Source organism: Rhinolophus sinicus, chromosome 11 (assembly GCF_057876585.1).
Source record: "Rhinolophus sinicus isolate RSI-liver-muscle chromosome 11, RSI-T2T, whole genome shotgun sequence".
NCBI classification, from domain to species: Eukaryota; Metazoa; Chordata; class Mammalia; order Chiroptera; family Rhinolophidae; genus Rhinolophus; species Rhinolophus sinicus.
This window is the reverse complement of record NC_142511.1, coordinates 4,856,547-4,880,806: the sequence shown is the minus strand read 5'-3', so window position 1 is coordinate 4,880,806 and position 24,260 is coordinate 4,856,547. Positions and strand designations below refer to the sequence as shown.

Sequence of the window (24,260 nt, the reverse complement as noted above, 5' to 3'; positions counted from 1 at the left end):
CTAGCGGAATTAAATCATGTAAGAAGTTTTAAGAATGAAATAGAGATAACTGACAAGACGAGAGTTGCAAAATTAAATAATTTAAATGTGAAGTAATTAAAAGAGTTACTTGGTAAAATTAGTGAAAACTTTGGACGTTTTTACAAAATGACCGATCGTATACTCTTGCTTTGGAAGTCAAACAGGAAATAATGTTATGAGATTGTATGAGGTAGAAGATGGTTTATCTTACTGTCATATAAATTGTTAGATAATTAGGCAACTCCTGTTAGTACATAGTTGCTGTTATAATCAAAACCAAGCAAACTTATCTTTATAATTTCTGGTCTCATGTCTCAAGTTCAGGTCTTGATAAAACCTAATTCCTGTTTCCCATCCCCCCCGCCCCCCAACTATTTACTATGAAATTTTGATTCCCATGTAAAATGACTCACTTGCAGTGGTCTTTTCCTGGTGTATTTATTCTTTGAAAACTGGGGTCATGGGATGTGATGGGTATAGTATGTAGAAGTCTATTCAAGGTGTAGGGTGGAGGTGTCCAACTTGGGGTTCATCAACAAGCCCTGGGAAGTGGTCAGGGGCGAACAGAGGCGTTATCTGCCAAGGCCGACTAGTGAAGTAGTCTGGGCTCTCGGATTGCCTACGTTTGAGCTCAGATCTCTGTTCTGTCTCTTACTTGCTTAGTGAATGAATCAGGGCAAACTACTTAACTTCTCTGAGTTAAGAAATCAACTTCTTTGATTTCTCATCTAAAAATTAATACCTGGAGAAAAAAATAGCAATATTCTATATAATGAGCAAATAAAGACATCTCGGTTCTTTCTCCATCAAGAACTTGGGTATAAATACCTTAAATGTGACCTTGCTCTGGTTGGTCATCTTTAGTTGGTTTTTGGAGATTTGAAATTGGGTGCCCCTTCTACTGGGCGGGAGGTGGTGTCGTCAGCAAAATCCTAGACACATCAACAAGTTATATCAGGAGGTCCACCCCTAATGATTGAAGACAATTTCTCCTTTTCTACTGTTTACCTGCAGCCTTCTGAAGGGTCCATCTGAGTAGCATATGAGTGATGTGGTGGTCGTGGCAGTGATGGTGGTGGCAGTAGGCCTCAGTGATTTGGTGGGGACCCAAGGACAAAAGAGTGGTCCTAGCTGGAAAGTGCTACCAGAGAATCCATGAGAAGCAAAGGCCATACTTTCTGATCGGGTGACAGGGAACAGGGTCCGGCAACAGTTTTCAAATCCTTTAATTCAGAGAATGGAAAATGTCTTCAGACTCTTCAGGTATTAATAGTTAATTCAATTCTATTGTCTCACTTAATTTTTACTTTTAAGGGAGGTACTGTTGTTACCTTTCTCCTCATTTTCCAGGTGAGACACTGAGGCTCAGAGCAGCTGAGTAAGTTGGCCAAAGCCACAAAGCTGGGTTTATACTCCAGGTTGAATTTTCGAGTTAGTGCTTTAGAGTTAGAGTTAGTTACACATTAGTGCTTTCAATGAGTACACCAGACTCCCAGTTACTGTAATGGTCTTTTACTTGTAAAATTAGCTGTTGTTGGACTGTCCTTGTTACTAGTCTGGGAATATTTCATTATCCCTTTTATTTCATTACATCTGCCCCCCAATTTTGAAATAATCTCTATATTAAAATTTCTACAAATTACCTACCTTGAGTGCCATCTTATTCCTACCAGGATCTTGATGGAAACAGTGACACTCTTTTTATTTTAGAATAATTGCTTAGGTAATAGAGCAGACTATAGATTGGAAGAGGTACTGAGGCCAGAGAGGAAGACAGAAGAATAATTCTGATCAGAGATGATTGAACCTGCTCTTAGATAATAGTAGTTATGGAGTGGAGAGGAAGGAATGCACCAGACATGTGGAGACAGAATTAGTATGACTTGGTACAACCCTCATAACCAATCAGACTCATCTTGATCAAATACTTATTAAATCAGGAGAAATTCTATTCTGTAGTTTATCTCGCACCAATTTCAAAAACAGTGAAGATTTGCAGATCAACAGAAGAGAGGCAAGTAGGAGAGGTACCCTCCACATTTTTAAGTAACACGACATAGAGGCAGAGGTGGAGGAATCAGGAACGATTCGAGTTTTTAAGGGTTTCATTGTTCTGTCCCACTGGGTCAGGATGGCATTTCTGGCTCCATCCCATTGTCCGGGGCCCATTAGGCGATACTGGTAAGGAGTACATGGTCCAAAGAAAACTTCCCACGCTAGTCTGGGATCCTTGAGGAACAGACGTGGGATACTGGGCTTCGCACCTATGCATGCAGCAATGTCATCCATGTAGGGGATGTACTCAAGTTTGTTCTCACTGGTGTCTTTCATCACACCCCTGAGAGGGAAAAAGATGGATCACTTTCATGTTCAAGCTATGGCGTCCGCCCTCCTCCCACCATTGTGTTTCTTTGTATTGACAGAGTCAAACCATGTTTGGAAATGTTGTTCTATGCTGAAAAGAAGAAGTAAGAATTTACCTACAGAGGGTATTGTGAGGGCAATTCATTTTGTGAAAGGAAATGGTAAGAGGAGGCAATTGGAAGAGGATCTTGAAATCATGTTTTAGGTTCTTGAAATTGATATGAGGGCAAGATCTGATCAGTCCAAATACAATGGTTGTTGAACAAGTGAACATGATCAGAAAGCACTGTTATTTTTATTCATGTTATGAATGTTATTTTTATTGATGTGACTTGTGAGCTGAGAGGGCCATACTTGTGTACCAGTACTGAATATGACACAGATATGCGTAGAGTGTATATGAAGGTTTTATGCCTACCTATTTCTGTTGCTCATAAACTTTCATGATGTCCCAATGTCATTCATTCATTCATTGAATAAATAAGTGTCTATAACCGACAGACATCATCCCAGGCACGTGGGTTCCAATAGTGAATAAAACAAGGCCCTTGCTCTCAAGGAGCTCACATTCTAATGGGGGAAATCAGCAGGTTATAAAGACACAGCCAAGTGCATATGTAATACATCAGGTGGCGATAGGCATTATGAAGCAGGGTAAGGGGGAAAGGCGGTGGTGAGACTGCGTGGGTTCCCATTGTACACAGTGTTGTCAGAGGAGACTTCTCTCTTATGGCGATATGTGAACAAGAGAGGGCTTGCAGGTATCTGGGACGGGGGAGAACATTCCAGGCAAAGGGAAGAGTAACTGCAAAGGTTGTCCGGGAGCCCTACCTGGCATATTTGAGGAGCAGGGAGGAGGCTGGAGAGCCTGGAGCAGGATGGCTGAGGTGGGAAAACGGTAGGCAGAGAGGGAATGGAGGTAGCTGGTTGCTCTGCAGGGCTGTGGGGCTGCAGGGCAGTTTCTGGGAGTGAAATGGGAAGCAATCGGAGGGTTTTGAATAGAACAGTGGGGTATTGCTCACTCTTGCTGTGGTGTCAAGACTAGCCTGTAGAATAGCAGAGTGGAAGCAGGGAGACCAGCTAAGAGGTGACAGTAAGTGTCCTCCTGAGAGATGACGGAGGCCTCGTCTGAGGTGGCAGTACGGGGGTAGGAAGAAGGGTCTGGGTTCTGGAGGTATTTGAAGGTAGGCGCTGACAGTATTTGCTGGTGTGGGGTGTGAGAGGCAAAGAGGAGAAAATGGTCATTCTAGAGACACAAGTTTGGGAGCCGTGAGTATGTGGTGGCATTTAAGGCCCCGGGCCTGGGTGAGGCCACCTAGAAGTGAGTGTTAATAGATATCAGAAGAGGTCTGAGGACTCAGGTTGGGGTTCACCAATTTTTAGGAGTGAGGAAAAGGAAACACCAGTAAATGCAGAGAAAGAGCAGCCCCAGAGGCAGAATAAAGACAGGATGGAGTTCCCCAAGCCAAGTGAACACAGGACTGCCACCTGTTGGGGGTCCAGGCTCTGTGTTCCACTGAGACAACCTGGTGCCCCACCTGACACATCTAAGGACACACATCTAGTTGGTGGAAGAGTTAGGACCAAAAACTTATGCTTCTGACTCCTAACGCAGTGATTTCCAACCTGCTGTGTTGCTTCTCGAGGGATGGCTTTTGTATCTTTTTTGTAACAGAATACGTTGGTAAGTTTTTGCTGTAGCAAGCAATATTTCATACCTTTCTATGAGCTGCTCCTTTTCAGTAAAGTCAGCCATCAGCTTTTGGGATGGAGGTATCTTACAGAGTCCTGTGAGAAAAATCGGACCCAACACTGAAGTTAACCGTGGCTTTTCCTTTGCGTTCTCCTCCCCGTCTCTTCTGGCCTCCCATGGCTCCAACCTCAGGCCATGTGAGAGTCAAAGGTTTGAGTGGAAGTAGAGGCAGCGGGTAATTTTCTGGAGGTAAAATCCCCTCCAAACTCACTTACCAGGGTACTCTACTGTGGGAATTGTGGTCCAGCCTTTAGCTGTACCAACACCTGGGCATTAGCACCTGCCCCAGCTGGCCTGCCCCTGCCCCTTCATCAGCTGGTTATATATTATAATTTGGGTTATATTGTATATATGCCCTATTTGTATTTGTGTGTGTGTGTTAAAACTATTGGTTGGTTAAATGTAAACACTTAAGATGACCCCATTTTTAGAACCCTGCTCAGGCATGTCTTCACTTTTGTTACACAGGGACCTCAAGCCTGGAGGGGTCTGGGGGGTCTCTCAGTCTCACAGAGGCTCTGTCTTCTTGAGGTGTGAGGACATTCTCATCTCAACCTCCCATCCGGGCTGTCTCAGTGCTGGGACTCTGGCCAGCCTGCCCCATCAGGAAGCAAGTGTGGACCCCAGGGTATGGGGATGCCCTCCACATGGCAGAGGTCCATCTCAGCTCTGCAGTGTTCTTGCCACTAGGGTCATGTTTTTCCCATAAAAAGCTGGCAAGACTACGTGGTGGTTCCCGGATTGCCTGCTCCCGGAGGCTTGGGAGAAGTGTGGAATTACTCCTGTGGTGTGACCTAACCCAGTTTCATTTTGCCAGCTCTGGCATTCTGATAAGCATTTTGGAGCTCATTTATAAAATAGTTAAAATGCAAACTCCAGGTACCCTAAGAGTCTTCTGCGGTTTTAATATAATCAGGTAATGCTACGAGAGCCCTTTAATTGGCCTTAAAGAAATAGAAACTTGTGATCATTTAACAAAAGGTTGTGGAATTTGAGAGCTACCGCATTTTTCCAGTGTGATCAAGTCAGCGCGGCTTAGTTCTGCGTGATATGCCCTTTATAAATTACTGGTGATTGTTTTTGGTCGTCAGGGCAACATTTTGCTGAAGGACAGCTGGTTGGCTCAACCGTGATTGCTGTTTGTATGTTAAAACGATGCAGATGTAATTCTTGAAAATGCTTACTAATTTAAAACTTGCCTGCCTTTAACAAGGTAAGAATGACAGCGATCCCTTAATAAGGGTTTGTACCAAGTACTAACGACCGACGTGCCAAGTACTGTGCTAACTGCTTTGCGGACATCATCCCTTTGACAAAATTCTTGTCAAAGAGGTTTTATCATCCTCATTTTACAGATGAAGGGGCTGATTTTCAGAGGGGTCCCTACATAAGTGATGAGTTGCAGAGGTGGGATTGGACCCCGGTCATCCTGACTCTATGACCTGTCCTCTGACAGTGATAACTAACAGCAGTGAATGTCCAGAGTCTAAAATATTTTGTATAGGCATTTCTTAAAGGTTACCGTCTCCTCAGAGCTCAGCTTTATTCACAGCATACATGATTCTTTCTTTGGGAGCCGTATAAAATTCTACTTCTATCAATAAATGGAAAGATTGACGAGTAAACAAGACTAGACTAGACTTAGGGTCCCAAAGCTTCCGACAATTTCAGCTAATCGGAGAAACGTGATTACATTCTGTTGTCTCCATGTTCCCCATCCAGAGTCCAAAACCTCGTTCCCACTGTCACATTAGTGACATAAGCACACCCATGATCATATTTGACATGTACGTACAATTAATTTTTCATTCAACTTTTCGATATTCCCCTATTTAGCTCCCATCTGTTGGATTTTGGCTAAACTGCAGGGCACGGATTTGAAGACTCAGTGGATAAACCAGGGCTTTAAATACAGTCGACGTACCTTTGAATACTCTTGTGGCCCAGCGTGCTTGGAGCTCTGTGCCTGTTAAGATGGATCCTTGAAGGCCAATGAGGCCAATGATAGCTAGTGTTGCCTTCTCTAGGTTGGATGGAAAGACCTGCTTGTACAGAAAGATCTTCTTTGCACACAGGCTTTTGAGAGGTTCTTCCAGAAAGGGGAAAGAAAACGTGTATCCTGTCGTGAAGATCACCACGTCGATGTGTTCTTCCATGGTCCCATCTTCAAAGAGAGCGGAGGTTTCTGTAAACTCCTTCACACCACTTTTCAGGGTGATGGTCCCACAGAGGATACAGGTGGGCAGTTCATCATTTATGATGATTTTCTGTTTTTTCCTTTGACATGGGGGAGAAAATGATCCACTGTAATTCTATCGATTGGACACTTCAGCAAATGATTTATTTGGTCAAATCAGGGAAATTATCGGCCACGCCAAGGGAGTGCATTGGCCAATGTCTACCCAACTTACTGTTTCTACAATATTTTGTTTCCCTGCTCCCAGTAAAAGACATGTGGAAAATAACTACACCTACGCTTTCCTGCCTGGGCTTTAAATTTCTCTGTCTCTTGGAATTAATTTCTCAGAGTATCAGGATTTGAGGACGCAACAATTCATTTGATCACTTTTGGGTCTCACGTCACCAGGCCTCAAAGAATTGACATTAGACAAAGTTAACAATAAACTTTTGGGATGAAAATGAAAAAAACCTGAATCTATTTATACTGATATTTTTCACTACGAACATCATTCTACCTAATCAGCAGACATAATCTTTGTAAAATTTAATATTAAATCACCCATTGCCATTAATTTCCTTTATACGTTGAAAGCTTTTTACCAAAGAAAGGTCTAGGGGTCAAGCATTTAATAAAAATCACATTTACATGCACTTGAAAGGTATTCTTTTTCTTGCCAACGTGCAACTCTATACGGGTGAATATTAAAATATATAATTCTGGGACTTCCTGTTGGAGATTCATACTTCTATTTAGCCAGGGTAGACATTTATTAAAGGTTAGAAAGAGCTGGGCACCTGTACTCACTGATTCCGCAAATTCTACTGGTAGATCCAGCCATTCCAGGATTCCTCAAAGCCAATTTAAGTTTCCTGATTTTCAAAGCTGGAAACGAAAAGTTTTCATCCTCCCATTTTCTTCTAGTCTCAGAAATTGCTACTTTTGTTACGAGAAAGAGACTACCCCTACATCAAGAGCTGCTGTGGTACCTGGTGGACAATTGTCTTAAGGAAATAAGCTTCACACAGAATAAGCAAAGATAGCATCACAATTATTGAACATTCTGAGTTCTGAATAAAATAGAATGCAAGATATTGATTCAAGAATTTCCCCATTAAATAAAAAAATTCAAGTACCCCTTCATAATACTTAATCCATAATTCTTATGGTTAAATCTCTTATTCAACTGCCTCTCTCGAATCCAGTTTAGTACACGTGAAGGCAGAACTTGTGCAATAAAATTATAGCATCTTCTTATATTCATCATATTTAATGGGTAGCCTCCATCTGAAGAGCGACTGACAACCCAGGTACCGGTTCTAGTACTGAGAAGTACCTAAAGAGTAAGGCAAGAAGGATAGATACATGTCCATCATTTTGTAGTGTTTTTTTCTTTGGTGGGTTTCAAATGGTCTCATAACATTCTGGTCTTAGAACAACAGGGGACTGGTGACTTTGTACATAAATTTACAAGTGACAATCTCTTTCTGCTGCTGTCATTGTGTTCACAAATCACTTTTACCTGATTTAGATACCTGTGAAGTATTTGCATCATCTTTAATATAAAGAATTGTGGTATTACTGTGTTTCCCCGAAAATAAGACCTAGCCAGACAATCAGCTCTAATGTGTCTTTCGGAGCAAAAATTAATATAAGACCCAGTATATTATATTATATTATATTATATTATATTATATTATATTATATTATATTATACTATACTAGTCTTATAGTAAAATAAGACTGGGTCTTAAATTAGTTTTTGCTCTAAAAGACGCGTTAGAGCTGATGGTCCAGCTAGGTCTTATTTTTGGGGAAACACGGTAGTAGATATGTGCTACTGATCTGGCAATTTTTTAAAATGTAAATAATATAGAATTTAACGTGAAGTTTTGAGAAAGCAATATTAATTGCTTAAATTTAATCCTGATTTAAAGAAAAGTCTATTTTTTTTAAGATCTAATCATTGTCCTATAATTTATGTTAGAGTGGAATAGATTTCTAATTTGTGAATCTATGCTTGGACTTTCTAAAATCGTTATGTCATCTGTCATCTTCTTGGGCAACGTAAAGGTTGCTTTTCTCTTAAAACAAAGTATAAATCTGTCTTCTAATTGAAAATGTGGGGATATTCAGAAAACAACCTCCCCATTTTTACATGGGAGTTTTGCCAGACTTACAAAAGGAGAGTGTAAAACAATTTTCCCGTTTGGTCTTGTTCCCGAGGGAGAATGCACAGTGCCTGTTGGTCTGGCATCTGCGTAGTTTTCCTAGATCCTTCTTAGAGATGGTTCAGTTTTGTAAAGCGTAGTTTTCCTAGATCCTTCTTAGAGATGGTTCAGTTTTGTCTCACTCACCCTGTGTCCACATAATTGAGCAATTGGCCAGTGCGTTTTATATTCTTGAACACCTCTCTCTAGCCACCAGACATGCATACTGTTGGGGGTGGGGGCGTGGATTCAGAGACGGTGTACCTGGGCTGCCATTCGACTGAGTTCCACGGCAACGTCTCCTCCAGTGTTCCCAAGGCCGATCACCAAGACGCGCTTGTCCCGAAAACATTCTGGCAACTTGTACTCCTGACTGTGGAGGATGTGGCCTTTAAACTTATGGATTCCTGAGGGGAAGGAGGGACCAGGAAATCAGAAATTCCCTAGTGTGCAGGCATAGTGTCTGTGGGCAAAGGGAAGTCCCAGAAATATGTCAGCCCTTTGCCCCCCCACCGGGGGCTAATTACAGGAAGTGGGACCGGAATAGTTTCTTCCTCTCCCTTTGGATGCTGTGAGCCCAGATATAGATTTGGTATAACCTGCTTTGTTAAAAAAATTAGATGAATTTATATTCCATATGTGCATTCCCTTTTAAAGCAATTCCTGCGGGAAATCAAGTTCACTGCAGACAATGAGAAATGTCTCATGCGTGAGGACCCTGATCATCTGAGGCAAGAAGTAGATGGTTGATGCGTGTTATTTTACCCAATAGTCCCATAAGAATGGAATTTGTGAATATCACATGTTTACAAATCAAATTTGAATTCACTTTTAATTACAATTTTCCGCAAAAGAAATTTTGTGGTAAGTTCTCCAGTAAAGTCATTATTTTCGTGACGTAGCCTTGTTACTTATACTTCACGCTCATTTTACTTTATGCTTATGATGTGCGTAATGCTTTATTGCACTGTACGCTTATTTGTCCTTTATTCTTATTTATATCTGTGTTTATGATAAGATCTTTCAAGCTCCTAACACTCTGTCAATAGAAGTTATCACTGTTATGATATTTATATACAGGAGAGGGACTACCAAATATTTCTCCTTCGCATTTATTTTTGGTAATAGGTAGGGCAGAAATAGCCCTGATATTTTCGATACAGAGAAGAGTTCTTGTTCCCAAGTACAGCATTCATGTTCGACATTAGTTTTACAACTATTTGTGAAAAAAGATACTGTGATTTAGTGAAAATCAGAAAAGGAAGTTTAAACGAGTCAACCTCAGCCAGATGTCAGAGTGGTTCTGACAGCATTTTAAATCGTTAACCAAATAGCCTTAGGTCTCTCGCACTCTGGTGTAAATACTGACAGACAGGACATCAACTCCCAAACTACTGGGATTTTTGCCCGGGCTTTGTCTTCCCAAGCTCCTCCATTTCCTTGAAGGAATCACATGGCTACTTGATGTTATTTCCGGATTGCTGGTGTGTTTGAGATATTTATTTCACCCCTGAAGGAGTTCAGACATGTCCCCCCTAAATATGCCACTTTGGTCTGTTGATTATTTTGAGCCGAAGTTACTTGACAAACAGCAAATACAGGGAGAGGCTTTCTCTGAACCGCCCTTATCTGCCTTCAGACAGATCCTGCAAAAGGAGCTCAGCGGTCATAAATCCCCTCCGGGGACTCTCACCACAGGGGAGGAAACCAGCAGTCTGCACTTTGTCAGTGAGATGTCCCATCTACTCTTCCAAGGGCCCATTCATCTTTCCAGAAATCATTTCCTCTCCCCTAAATTGTCTCCATTCCCTCCGTATTAAGATGGCAAACAAGGCCAGGGCACTTTGCTCTATGTTACAGCTGTCTTTCGCCTTCCAATGACTTACATGACTGAATTTGCCCTGGAAATAGCAATGGACAATTATATTTAACTTGGCACCATTAGTTTATTTATTTTTCCCCATTGCTTTTTCTCCAAGAGGGAGGGCAGAGTTCTTTCCTACTAACACCCAGAGCTAATTTGTACTGAGAGCACTGTCTCTGCTCCCGGTGCTGGGCGAGGAGGGGGTACTCATGGCAGTAGGTGATTTCATCCTACGGCAACCCTAGGAAGATGGCACTATGAGTCCTTAATTTTACAAGTGGAGAAAAAGGGACTTAGGACCCACGATTTGCCCATGCGCCAATAAATGTCAGAGCCTCAGCTTGAACTCAGCCTGCCCCACCTTAACCACCAGGCTATGCTGCCTGTACTGGGGGCTATGGAAATGGCTCTTAAAACTTTAGTTTGCACAAGCATCACATCGCTGGGGGGAGTTTGTTGAACATTAGGATTCCGGGGTCCCACTTTCTTACTCTATCAGTGCCACGTTAACTTGCTTTTAAAACAAGCATTTCTGGGTTTTGTGGTGTTTAGGAAACACTGGGCTGTGGTGATAGCCTAGCCTGTATCTATCATGATACTAATTCTTTTCCCTCAGATAAAAGACTGTAGGCATCTGATTGTATTCAACAAACACATATCAAACAGGTACTAATGTCACAGTGAATTTCCTTCGTGATTCAGCATTCATTTTATTGTATTTTCCTTTTTACACATCAGGGTCTGGGACTGAGGTCAGGGAGATGGCACATGGGGGACTTCTGAACTCCCATCCCCCCATTTTGGGAATTATAATGCTATACAATAAATGGATCATTTGATGCTAGGAAGTGCTACATTCTGGAGAGAGGTTTTCAGATAACTGGACAGTTTAGCACAGAAATATCAAAATCTTAAAACTTTTTTAATAGAAGAAATGCTTTTTTTCCTGAAGGATTTATACATTTTCTGTCTTCAAAGTGGAACATATTGCTAATTCAAGATCACCCTTATTATTTTCAGTTATTGCGCTCTCCTCTTATATAATGACGCCCTCAGCGTCTGCTGAGGGGCTTGGGGTTTAGTTTGCCTTGTCGCCAAATATCTCTGGAGCACTTTGCTATTGTGGTTTATTCATCTTACACTTATTTCCCTGTTATGTGTTGGAACTACCTTAGGGAAAGAAAGTCCTGGGACTTGAAATGTATTTACAATGCTCACAAAGTTGAAGGACAATTGATAATAATTGACCGAACATAATTGGGCATGTGTGATCATTGCTCTGTAACTAACGATCACAACTGATGTGTAAAGAGTCCCTTTCACACACGTTCTGTGTGCAGGAGAGACACCAGAATGAAAGAGGGGACCTGCAGAACTGCTCTCTGTCCTGGATTCCCATATGGGATATGAGAAGAGCCCATACTCCAAGGTGGAAAGGCTGTGGAGGCCAGAATTGTGACTTCACTAAGAGGCATACACATGTCTCAGTCTGGAGGACTCACGTGACTCTCAGGAAGCAGGGGCTTCTGCACAATTCTCAGCAGATGGGGAATAGTTGACAGCAGGTTGTGATTCCTAGTAGCAGTAGCTAATGTCTGTGGAGACCTTACTATGTGCTCTGTAGGCCGTTTTACATGGATGATCTCATTTGATCCCGATTGCTGCTCTGTGAGATAGGAGCTCATCTTTCCACTTTGCTGGGGCTCAGATGGGCTGAGGTTATGGAACTAGTGCCAGGATTTGGTCCAGGAGGTGGGACTCCAGCATTTGGTTCAGAACCATTGTGCTAACTGCCACCTACCAAAGGACATTGCCCCGAGGAAAGGGCAGCAGACCGGGACTCCCCAGAAACCTTACATGCATCCACTTGCCAACATACGTTACCCTGGGAGCTGAGAGGAGATTGGGACTATCTGCTCTGGTGTCCCCCTGTAATGGGTCCTTCTAAAGCCTGGTCACAAACTAAGACCTCCTGGGGAGCAATCTCTGAAGTCTGTACGAGTGGGTGTCCCTCTTCTCCATAATCTGTGTTTTAGGGCAAAAGAGAGGGAGACCCCAATATTCCTATGACAATCATTTTTTCCCTCAGCAGTCATTGAGGGACGTAGACATGTTTGCTCTCAAAATGACGTGAAACTACCTTGCTATTCTAGTGTGTGGTTATCCGGTCCCTTTCTTTGGGGGACCAACTGTGCCCAGTTATATACTTGATACTGCCACAAAGGTCCTCACCGCTCAGCTCTTGATCTGTCTTCCCCAACAGCCTTCTTGTTAAGGCCTAAGTGGAATGGAAGGCAGTGAGGGGTACGGGTAAGCTGTCCCAAACCTGACAAGACACCAAAGCCCAAGGTATCAGTTTGACACTTGTAACACATTGCTCATAGAAATGTTATTATAAGAGATGGTTAACTATTCCTTTAGTGCTGGTTAAATAGTGCTTCAATATTGGTTAAATATTCCTTTAGTGCTGGTTAAATAGTGCTTCAGTATTGGTTAAATATTCCTTTAGTGTTGGTTAAAGGTCGCTTTTGTGCTGGTTAAATATCATTTTAGTGCACAAGCGTATTTAGCCTCCAGCCTGGTGGCAAGCCTGAAGCTGAACCACCCTTTACAATACTGCTTCTTTGCAAAAGTGTGTATTGAATTTTCACTCGATCCCTAGTATCTATTTTTTTGAATAAGATATTTGAATTTGAGATTACATTTATAATTTTATTTTTTGATCTATATTTGATCTTTTTATTAGCCAAGGTTTGCCGGTTTCATTCTTCACACCCTTCCTTAAAAAGTTCTTTCAATTCCTTAAAAAGAAGTTTTAAACCTGCACTTAGTCAGTTGCCTTGAGAGCCACTTAGAAGTGACAGAAGAGTAGCTTTACTACATATCGGAAATCCTCATTTGATCTCAAAAATGGAGATTTTCCGATTGTGAGTATATGAAAAAGAACGTGCTGTTGGAATCAAACGCATTTCCAAAAGGGAATCTCTAAAACTCCTTTGTGTTGCTAACCTGGTATAAGAGGTATACGGATTATTATTGTGGTGACTTTTATTTTTATTGTGGTGAAACTATTCCTTTGGATGTATAATTTCAGGCATGTTTCTTAAAAAAAAAAAAAAAAAAGAAATCTGTCAAGTTTCCTTATGTTCTCACTTCCTTTAACTTACTGATTACAGGTCATTCCTGATTCAGATAACCTATAATTCAAGGACAAAATTCAAAGCCTGTTCTTTTTCATGACAGATCTGATAGTTTTGAGCCTTAGGTGGTCACTGAACTTGATTCAACAGACATGATAAAGCTTCAATAACAGTAGCATTTATATTCACAAGTAAATAATAAGACCTGACACTTAGATTGTGATTCATACCTTTCAAAGTTATTTTGTACGTAATATTTCTGAGGGTGAACATAAAGTTGTCTATAGTCATTAGGAAGTATTTCCAATGACAAATGAATAACTGTTCTTCTAGAAGAACCCGGAAGAGTAGGCATGGTCTCAGGTGGAAGTGACTCACCAGGAAAGGACTCCAAAGGCAGACGGGGATTTAGGAAGTGGCCAGTGCAAACCATGACAGCATCAAAGACAGCTGTTTCCTGCTTCTCCTCTGTCTCTGTGACAACATCCCACTGACCAGTTTCGGAAAAGTCTGGACGCTTCGTTATGCTGCACACTGTGGTCTGAAAGCAAAAGACAAAACTCGCTTTTTATGAAGCACCTTGGTACCTCATGTAATGAAGGGTATGGTAACCATGTCTGGTATTTCAAGTGGGTCAAGTGTGCCACACGATAGTACTGTTACCATTGGCTTATCTTTTCCCTAGAGAAGTAATGTGGGCAACGTCTCAAAGATGGTCATATAGACTAGGACCCAAAACATCTGAAGACCTTCATGGGCAGGAAGAAACATTTAGTTTTTATTCCCAATGAGAAGGAGATGGCAAGTTTCCAGTGTATCCAGTGGATGCACTGGAAACATTTAGGCAATTGAGTTTTGACCCGTTCTTATCTCTGCAGGTGAGACATCTGGTCATTTCTGCCCAATGGGTGTCATGAACAAAATTCATTTTTTCCTCTCTCGGAAAAAATTCTAAATTCCATGCTGCAAGAGCGTTTGGATTTAGAGGTGGAACCGGGGAAATTCAGTATTTTAGTGATTTACCGGAGTAGAAGATGAGCTGCAAGGCAATGAGTCTGTAATGATTTGCCTTATTCAGAGAGAGGAAATCAGGAAGTTTGTTGCATCGTCCCGTTTCCGTTAGATTGCTGAATGGCTAGCCCTGCTCATTCATCTTCCATAACCCAAGACGCCTTACCCTAAACCGAATGTATTTCCGAAGATCAAAGCGCTCGGCAAATTCTTGGAGATAGTTCCAAAATTTTTCTTGGTTCATGAAATTGGGATAATCTTCTTGGAAGGGGAAGTCACTGTAACATGACATTTCTTTGCAGACATTTGTCACTAAGGATTTGTAGACCCCAGTCATCCCATCTTTGGAAGTTTCCTGCGGTGAGAGCATAGTGAGCTTCATGAGTGGGGGAACAGGTGGGGAGAGAACAGAGGCCTTTAGCAGTCAGGGTCCCATTTGTCCTTCCAAAGACTTGCAGGAGAATTTAGCATCGGGTTCCCATGCCACAGTTAGCTGAAGTCACTGCTCGGATTCAAATGATTAGATACAATATCTTCCTCAAACTACAAAGAAGCTAGCAAACTTTAAGAGGGCTTTCCAAGACTAACACGGCCCTTCAGCGATTCCGTGAACGTGGGGCCCGTGGCCGCTCTCACTTATCTTTTCCTTCCCCTCTTGCCATGGTTAATTCTCCACCCATCTCTTGCCTTTGCTTCGGGAACTCCTCACTGATTTCCCTATTGATCATCGATGCATATTTTCAAACACTCTCTCTTCCTTGGCTCCTTCCCACCAGCTCCTGAAATCCTGAAGACTCTGATTTTAAAAATAAAGCAAACCCCCTCTGTTCAACCTAAGTCCCGTTCTGAGACAGCGTTCTCTCTGTGCTGTCTCAAGCTTCATGAAAGAATCGCCACATCCTGGCAGCCTCTGTTTCCTCACGGACTCATCTGCACATTGCTTGTGTCTCGTCTCAATCTCCATCATTCGTAAAACAAAACAAATACAAAGACCGATAGGAAAGGCGCTGATGGATTTCTCGTGGCTGAAGCTAACCTCTGTGTCTCCTCCAAGGCCCTTTCTGAGTCATCACTTTCGCTAAGCAGCCATCCCTGACCCGTCAGATCCGCGGGAGGTGGCGCTTGTGGCCCCGTAGCACCCTCTCCCTCTGTCAGAACGGATCACCCTGCGTTGCAAACTGTAAGGAGGGTAGTTTCCCTGTTAATCTTACTCCTCACTGTATCCTGGTAGAGGGACATGAGAAGCACTGGTTCAATGAATGAAAATTAACATAGAATTGCATTTTGGAAAAAAAAAGCATGTATATAACTGGAAGAAATTACATTTTGAACTTTTAACGGTGTTGACCCATGGGTATTGATATTATATTTAATTTGCATTGTTTCTTTTGTTTAATTCAGTATTCTAAAGAGAATATTTACGTTACCTTAGAATAGGAGAAGGAAACCAAACACAGTGTGGGGTCAAATAGCACAAGGTCCACGAACCAGACCCAATCCTCTCTTTCCTCATTGACGTGGGTGCTTGAGGAGACTCACAGACACCAGGAGAAATGTTTCTCCTAGCAACTCCTGAGGTTGCAACCGTCCCTCCTCACATGCACTTGCTTATTCTGTTTTCTTCACCATCCATCACAGACTGGCAAATGCCACCTCCTCCATGAAGCCTTCCCTCATTCAGACCAGTCTGAAGTACTCTCCCTCACTTGGAACTCCCACTGAATGTGGCTCTTCTCTCCCCCTGAAGCAATCAGCGCTTGGACCTCCCACCTTCTCACACCTTATACCCCACCCATGGGGAAGATCCCCCTGTAGCCCCACTGAAGACCCTGCTACTCCAGTAACCGGGACCAGTCCTGGCCAGAGGCAGGTAGTGTTAGCCACTTCCAGCCCCAATTCCTGATGCTCAGGTCCCCCGATGGCTGGCCTGGCCCTGAGCATAATCCCTGGGCTGCACATTCCGCTCCGAAGAAGAACAGATCGGTGCCTGGGTGCTTCTTGTTCGGATTCTTTCTTTCAAGGTCAGGGTTCTAGCCTCACCCTTGCCAACTGTCTTCCCAAAGACCTGAACAAGGCTTGGGGGCTGGGGCTCCACTCCCTGATGCCAACTTCCATCCTTCCTAATGTGTCATCTGCTCCATATTCAGCAGTGTCCTTCAGCTTACCCAGTGTGACACTCGGCTACTTTGTCTTGTTGGGGCCATGGGCCAGACGGCATCATAACTTCCCGCCCTGTGTCTGTGTATCAGACACACCTCTTTCTTCCTCTCTCTTCCCACTGTCCCCGCCCCTGCCCTGCCTGTTCTCCCGTTTCATCACTTGTGACACCGCATCTGCAGTGTGACCGTGGCACCACGCACCCGGGAGCTAGCTGTTCCCCCACACAATCAGCAAGGTAGGCGGAGGCCACCGTGCCCAAGGAGGATGGAGCACGCACACAGACGGATCCCCACTGATGGAGGTGGGAGGGTGTGAGCTACTCACAGTGAACTTCCATAGCCCCCCGATGTCAGTGCTTCTCTCAAAGCAGGTGGGCTCCAGGCCCTCATCCAAGCAGCATTTGATGGAGGACAGGCCACTCACACCGGCTCCAATCACGGCAACGCGCTTGACCATGGTCTGCTCTGTTACAGGAAGGTCGAGTAAAGCTTCTTTATGTGGCAAGGCTGGCAGGCAGCCCTTATCACAGAGCTCAACTTTGGTGGTGACAGAAATACCCTCCTTTCATCTTTGAACTGAGGCAGAATCACTTTTTGATGAAAAATGAGGGCTCTGCGATTAGACTTTTGGTGTAAGTCCTGGTTTCACTTATTAACAGTATGACTGTGATTTAGCTGTTTATCCTCTCGGTGCCTAAGTTTTCTCATCAGTACCATGGGGATGGAAATAATAATTAATAATAATAATACCTATTTTAAATATTTGTTATGAAATTAAATGAACGAGTATATGTTGGAACGGTTGTAGAAGTGTATCTGCTACAAAGTAAGTGCTCAGTTAAATTTAGTTCTTATTATTAGCTAGTCTTGCCAGGACGTTGATCCCTTTGGGTCTTCAGATCTCCCTCAGTATGACAGGGGCCCTTTGCTATCACCTGGCCTCCCGGCACCCTAGGAACTGCAGTTAGCACAAATGTTAGTTTTTATGCAAAGCATTTAGAGTCCTCAAGAATATCTAGTCAAGGACCACGTCCTGCCTTACAACCAAGATAAGATATTACATGAATGGAGTGGGGGAGGCTCTTAACCTAGCACAGAGGCAGCGTTGGCTGACAATGATCCAGAACAAAGTTCCCAAGGAAAGTCATATGGAACACTCTAGAGTCCAAGATGAGGTCCTGTGGAAATGGGGATACCTGGGCTTCTGAGGACAGACTGGAGGCAGTAAGTGTCATGGGGATTTATGACCAGTTCCTGATTTTGTAATTTGGGATTGTGCAAACACCCCTATAGCTTTTGCTCGGATCCAGATGGTCTAACCAGTTATTGAATTCCAGCAAATCAGTTTTCTGTCATGTTGAGGCCCTTCATATGTCAGGTAGACTCAGGTGCAAGTACTGTCTCTTTCTCTCAATCCCCTTGATCAGTGCAAAAAAAACACAGGAAGAGTAGCTGAGACCTCAAAGTACTTGTTTCATAAAACATATACCAGTGATTTGACTTTGCCTTTGAAGTCAAATCAGTAGTATATATTTTATGAAACAGAAATAATCCTTACGTCATTTTTGTAGTGTCATGCCACTTACCATAGTGGTAGTTTCCTTGGGGAACCAAGAGAGGAAATATTTTTTTTTTTATTAATTTATTTTCCAATTACAGTTTTAGGTGTACAGCATAGTGATTAGACATTTATGTACCTTACGAAGTGGATCACTCCGATAAGTCTAGTATCCATCTGACACCATACACAGTTATTGCAATATTATTGATGATATTCCCTATGCTGTACTCTACATCCCTGTGACTGTTTTTATAACTGGCCATTTGTGCTTCTGAATCCCTTCACCTTTTTCACCCAGCCCCACCAACCCAGCCCCTCTCCTAACTGGTGACCATCAATTTGTCAAGAGACAAAATATTTAGAGTCCTGAGCACGAGTAAATGGGGAAATATAGCATAATCATTTGACACGACTTAAGGACACAGTGCTAGTGGCCGAGTCTGGAGTGACTCTGCATCTCTGACGTTGGGCCTGGATGTGCACATCGCGTCGGTCTGAGAGCCTGAGGTGGCCTGTTACTAAGCCTGTGCCTAGGTTTGCTGGGACCGGTTGCGGGGAGTTTGTCCCGATGCCTGTGCAACTGGCCTCCTGGTCAGATCAGCACCCCCATTCACAGAAACGAAGTGGATTTGCTCTCACAGAGGCCAGAGGAAGACTTCCCAGCCCTTGGGCCCCTCAGATGCACCTGGTTCTGAAGCAGATCTGGGTACTTGCAACACGGATCTTACCTGTTGCCTCTTTCCAAATCTTACTTGTCACCCTGCCGTTTGTAAGGGTGAGACACTCGTATCTGGCTTTATTATATGTAGCAACATTTATACTTCTTCCCCTTAGACTGTTGGTTTATTTTGGAGTCTCTACTGATGTGGGAGAGCTAGGTCGGCTGCAACGAGAATAGACTTGGAGGCAGCAGAACTGGGCTTGATCTCTGTCTCTGTGCCACGTTCCCCCAACCAACCTACTTAAACACCTTAAGATTTGTAAAATAAGAAAAATACCTATGTTGAGGGATTGTTTGAAACAAAGTCACATTACTCACATACAAGTACATAGCACCACATTTTTACTCAGTGTTCATCCCCTACCACCCTAATTCCTTCTTCTCCCTAGAAAAGACAGCTCCCACAGATAGATTTTATCAACAAGTTTGGAAACAAGTGGACAGACATACCTGTGGCTTCTTTGGAGTTGAGAAGTAGGAGGTCTAGACAGCTTCCAATCAGAAATAAATGGCCTCCACCAGGAAGAACGCTGAAATCTCTAGGCCACTAGGTAGAGAGTGGTCCAGAGTTGGCAGATCTGGGCTGTGCTCTGTCTTTGCAATAATAACACAAAAGAAATGGTTGCTAATTGAACTGGAAAAGTGCAAAATGTGCTGTAGTGGATAGATTGGCAGCACATTCATTCAACAGATGCATCCTGGCTACCTCTTGAGCCAAGTGGGGGGGGCCCCAAAGATGATTGAGTCCCAGGGACTCAATACTAGTAATAATAAAAGAGCCAGTGACTTTCCACAAGGAGCTGTGGTTAGATGGAGAGAGACCAACACACAGGAGATTACCTGGTATGTCCTGTCACACACAGCTCACATGGTATGTCCTAGCATAGCAGCATGTTTTGGCCTGCAGACACCCTTGGGCTGTCTCACTATCCCTGGGGACCTAGTTAGAGACATAGTAGGGACTTGTCTTTCCTGGGCAAAAACACCTTGTCTTTTACACACTGACTCAGAGACAGCAAAAACAAATTAGGAATTTGCACCTCTTAAAATTACGCCGTAGTTGCAGATTATGACTTTCTGAGTGGAGGAGGCCATTTTTTTTTTTTTTTAAATGCTTCAAGTCATTAAGGGGAATGAGTGAGTGAACTGGAAATTGGGAGATCTGAGTTCTAGTTCTGCTTCTGCCTCTAACCAGCTGCATAAACTTGGACACAATTCTTGATTTCCCTGTGACATTGTCCCCACATTTGTAAAGCAGAGGGTTCTGGTAGTTTTCTCTTTGCTCCCTTCCAGCTTGAAAGAACTGTTTTTATGTCTGAATGCCAAGTAATTGGTGCCAAAAATAAGATGTGAATTGAAAGGGAGAGGAGAATACGGCAGGCTTGAAGGGTTGGGAGGACAGAAGGTATGTGCAATGTCTTTGTCAACTATAAAGCGTGCTGTAAGCAGGTCACTCTGAAGCTCAAAGGTCACTTATGTTTAGTTTCTTGGTAGAAACGAACCCTGAACTACTGAACTGGACTTTTGAACAACACAAAAACTCCATCCTATATCTGACAGACCAGAAAATGTAGGAGTCAATTTCTTTTTTTTCTTTTTACATTTTTTAAATTAAAGTTTATTGAGGTGACAATTGTTGGTAAAGTTACACAGATTTCAGGTGTACAATTCTGTAACACATCATCTATGTAGCATATTGTGTTTTCACCACCCAGAGTCAGTTCTCCTTCCATCACCATATATTTGATCCCGTTTACCCTCATCTACCACCCCCCACCCCCCTTAAGGAGTCAATTTCAAGATATGAAGAGACTTGAGTGATTTGCAAATCATGTAACTGATTGTGATTTCTTTGAGTTTGACATTTGATCTGTTTATATTTCTTATTCTTACCCCACCAATGCTCATACTTTGTGACAGTATTTCCTATCATAACCTTTGTGGAGTGTTTTGTGTTTCCCAATGCCTGGCACTCCCATCTCATCCATAAGATGAAATCAGAGGTGAGCCTCGAATCACAGAAAGTCCCAGGATTCTGTGATTTTCAGGGACACTTTCCTTTCGGATGGTTTCTCCCTACAACCTAACTTTTCCTTACAGCGTTCCTTAATTTCCTGACTCTCTCCTTAATTCTGTTGCTTTAACCCTACTGAAGAGGCTCCTGAGAAAGAGAATCACATTAATTCTTAAGGAATGCACTCAGCAAGCAGAATATTCAGGCTCTGCAAAAGCAGCTTCTGGAAACATTTCCCCATTAAAAAAGAAAGAAATCCAGGACACTTACCTTGTTAACATAGAGCAGATACTCTGACAAATTATTTCTCAAAGCCAATAGCAAAGATAGTGTTTGTCTTAAAAAACAAAACAAAACAAAAACCCCAAAAAGCAAACCCCGCCCCCGCCCGAAACTCAAACGTTCTGTTCTAAAAGAAAAACAAAGAAATGCTGACTTTGATCAAAGTTCTCTTAGTTGAAAACAAAGACCATTTGCATTTCCTGTACGCTGGTGACAGCAGAAAGAACACTTATTGAGGGTAAAAAACGTCGTGTAGAACACGAGCTTGATACTTCCGTGATCTCAAGGGAGGGCTAAAGGACAAGTTAGAATAGGGCTTTGGGATTCAAAGGCCACCAACGACTTCTGCCCCTTTTCTCCACCCTCCTCAACGTCACAGTTCCTGCCAAGCCCTAAACTTAAAGGGAAGCAGGTGGTAATCGGCTGCCCTTCTCCTTGTAGCCTGTAGAGGGCGCCAAGTCACCCCAAAGCACAGCCCTCCGTGAAACAGGCGGTCTGCTTAGTATAAACCCTGACTCTTGTATTCGCCTCTTGAACCATCGTCGTAGGAACTGTCCAAAGGAGAAAGTCATTTAAGTGACTGTCACACCATCAAGCTATTCTACGTCCAGAGCTATTTAACCCCAGGAGTGTGATCAAAATTCAAAACTTACAATGAATTTAAGCAGTTTCATCCTCTCAGGAAGCGTCAGCAGAGGGAGCTGGTAAAATGCATTTGAGAAAGCATAAAATTAGTTTCAAATATTAACCTAGGGCACAAGAAAAGGAATAATTATAGACGCAGTGGCGGTAATAGAGTACTAAATAGTCACCGTCTTTTTTTCTTTCTCTTTTTTCCCCCTTCTCCTTCAAGTCCTTGGAAGAGACCACCTTATAATAGACCATCTTGGGTTCACTGAACAGTTTCTAGACCAGCAGCACAAATACAAATGATCACGGAACAGGAAGGTGACCCAGAGGAGGGATGAGGGCCAGATAAGAAGCCCGTCTATTAGGTTCAGCTAAATGCTGCTATTTGAGATCTTGGGACCAAGGTTTCCGGCTCTTTCAATAGAAACTGCAAATCCAGAATTTTCTATGAAATCTATTGTTGGCAGCACATTCATTTTTCTTTGGAAAACTATCAAGCCAACAGAAGTCCAATGAACAGTTTCATTAATGAACACCAGTGTCCCCCTCACCCATTTATTTCATCAACTATTAGCCTCTTGGTACATTTTCTCTCTGTCACTCTGTCCTCTCACCCACCTCTCTTCTCTTTGTGTGTGCGCGTGCACACACACGTGAAAGTGGTCTTCAAACATCAGGATGCCATCAGGATATCTCAGCAGATATCTCACAAGAATAATTCATCCTCCCACATAGTCACATTAGCATCACTGCAGCCAAGAAACTCAATATACGTTTAATAATGTCATGCAACATACAGTCTACGTTCAGATTTCTCCAGGGGTCCCTATGTGGTGGTGTACCGGACAGAGCTGGCTTATACAGTGAGAATGTGTGCATCTCTTCCAATGCCAAGTTCAGTGAGTTGCCCCAGATGGTAAGCTGAGCGATCATACCGCTTTCCCATGTTCACTATTTTCATAGATCTCCACAAAACCCCCTACTTCACCAAAAACTTGGTTGTATAAAAATGATGTTCTTGTGGTATCCGGTGAGAGTGGGATGTTTGTAATTTGGGCTGTGGAAAGCTGCACTTGTTGAGAAGGAAACAGTTCAAGACCTGTACTGTCTAATTCAATAGTCGCTGCTGCATGGAGCTATTTAAACTTGGATTTAAATGAATTAACATGAGATGAAATTAAAAATTCTGTCCTTCCTTGGCACTAGCCACATTTCAAGTGTTTCACAGCCACGTGTGGCACGTGACCATGTTGGGGGGGTGAAGGTTAAACATTTCTACAATAGCAGAAAGTTCTATTGGACAGCACTGCTCTAGATTGTGGACACAGCAGTGGATGGTTGAGACAGGTGGCGGATGAGATCCTTAGAGGTAACCAGGTTTATCCCCCTGGCAAATGATTGCCTTCGAAGAGCGCTTTGATACGATTCATGCCATGAGGACTTGATACATGAGGAGAGAGTCCCTGGATGCTCTAGGATATACATATGAGTTAGTGTAAAAGGGAAGCTGGTGCTAGCAGAGACCTCTAAACACAATGGACGAATAAGAGAAAAATCTGCTCCATTATGTAACAATTTGACCAGTCTCGGCTGATAAGGCAGCAGCTCTGTTGCCTGAGTCACTCAGCGAACTTTGTTCTTTCTGTCTTGTTCCTCTGCCATCTCCGAGCTGAAGCGGAATTGCTGCCATGACCCTGACAAAGCTTGCAGAAAGGATAAAGTGGGGAAGTCCTTTCCTTTTAAATGAGCAAGGGAGAAATCACATGTGTTATTTCCATTCACATCCATTTGCAAGAACTTAATCACATGGCCACACTAGCTGCAAGGAAGGCTGGGAAAGGTTGTCTTTAGCTAGGTGGGCATGTGACCAGGAGGAAAAGGTAAACAGACTTTTTGGATACAAGTTGTTGTCTGCCATATCCTGCTTCCGGAAGAATACTGGAAATACTTCTCTCTTTTTCCACAGGTTGTGGTCTGCAATTGCAGCCCTCTTAGCGCACTGAGAATGGGGCTGGTCCAGAGAGAAGGGCAGATCCAAGGGAACTGTGGCGCAATGATACTGAAGCCCCTGGGTTGACTTATCCCTGAAGCCCATCATAACAGGTGTCACCAAAATGCTCTTCTGTAAGCGAGTCTATAAAATCCAGACTCCAGTGATGTGAGCCACAGTTTTCCCTTGTTACACCAGTTAGTGTTGAGTTTCTGTTTCTTGCAGTTAGAATGTTACATGAATTACTTAACCATTTCACTACCAACACTGTTATGTCTCTTTGCTGTTGTTACAAACAGTGCACAAAAGCGTCTGTGTGTACGTATCTTTGTACACATGACAATTTCTATAGCACAGATTC

The 24,260-nt window shown here is 42.9% G+C and overlaps 2 protein-coding genes across 11 annotated transcripts in view; one reads left to right on the top strand and one right to left on the bottom strand.

The window, feature by feature from the left end:
• LOC141569370 (uncharacterized) overlaps window positions 1-24,260 on the top strand; it is a 172,059-nt gene that overhangs the window by 35,725 nt on the left and 112,074 nt on the right. The window lies entirely within an intron of this gene.
• Window positions 1,230-21,627, bottom strand: FMO4 (flavin containing dimethylaniline monoxygenase 4). Of its 10 annotated transcripts, XM_074322318.2 has the most exons (12): window positions 21,434-21,622; window positions 21,268-21,304; window positions 19,824-19,923; window positions 19,434-19,577; window positions 17,027-17,166; window positions 14,709-14,897; window positions 13,910-14,072; window positions 8,792-8,934; window positions 7,454-7,653; window positions 6,063-6,415; window positions 4,104-4,173; window positions 1,230-2,359 (listed from the first exon to the last, which is right to left on the bottom strand). In XM_074322318.2, the coding sequence occupies exons 5-12, from the start codon at window positions 17,156-17,158 to the stop codon at window positions 1,942-1,944; spliced, it is 1,668 nt and encodes a 555-aa protein (XP_074178419.2). In that variant the 5' UTR covers window positions 17,159-17,166; window positions 19,434-19,577; window positions 19,824-19,923; window positions 21,268-21,304; window positions 21,434-21,622; the 3' UTR covers window positions 1,230-1,941. The 10 variants fall into 10 exon arrangements, with proteins under 10 accessions (XP_074178419.2, XP_019605080.3, XP_019604380.3 ...); XM_019749521.3 differs by having other exon boundaries at window positions 17,027-17,277; window positions 21,268-21,625; XM_019748821.3 differs by having other exon boundaries at window positions 21,268-21,622.

What these genes read in the sequence shown, in the direction of transcription:
- FMO4 (XM_019749521.3), bottom strand. Translation starts at nt 17,158, where the DNA reads ATGGTCAAGCGCGTTGCCGTGATTGGAGCCGGTGTGAGTGGCCTGTCC. An exon ending in GGATTAAGTATTATGAAGGG is followed by an intron (nt 6,416 to 7,453) that starts GTACTTGAATTT and finishes CCCATGTCAAAG; the next exon opens with GAAAAAACAGAAAATCATCA. An exon ending in GGCCACAAGAGTATTCAAAG is followed by an intron (nt 4,174 to 6,062) that starts GTACGTCGACTG and finishes TTTTTCTCACAG; the next exon opens with GACTCTGTAAGATACCTCCA.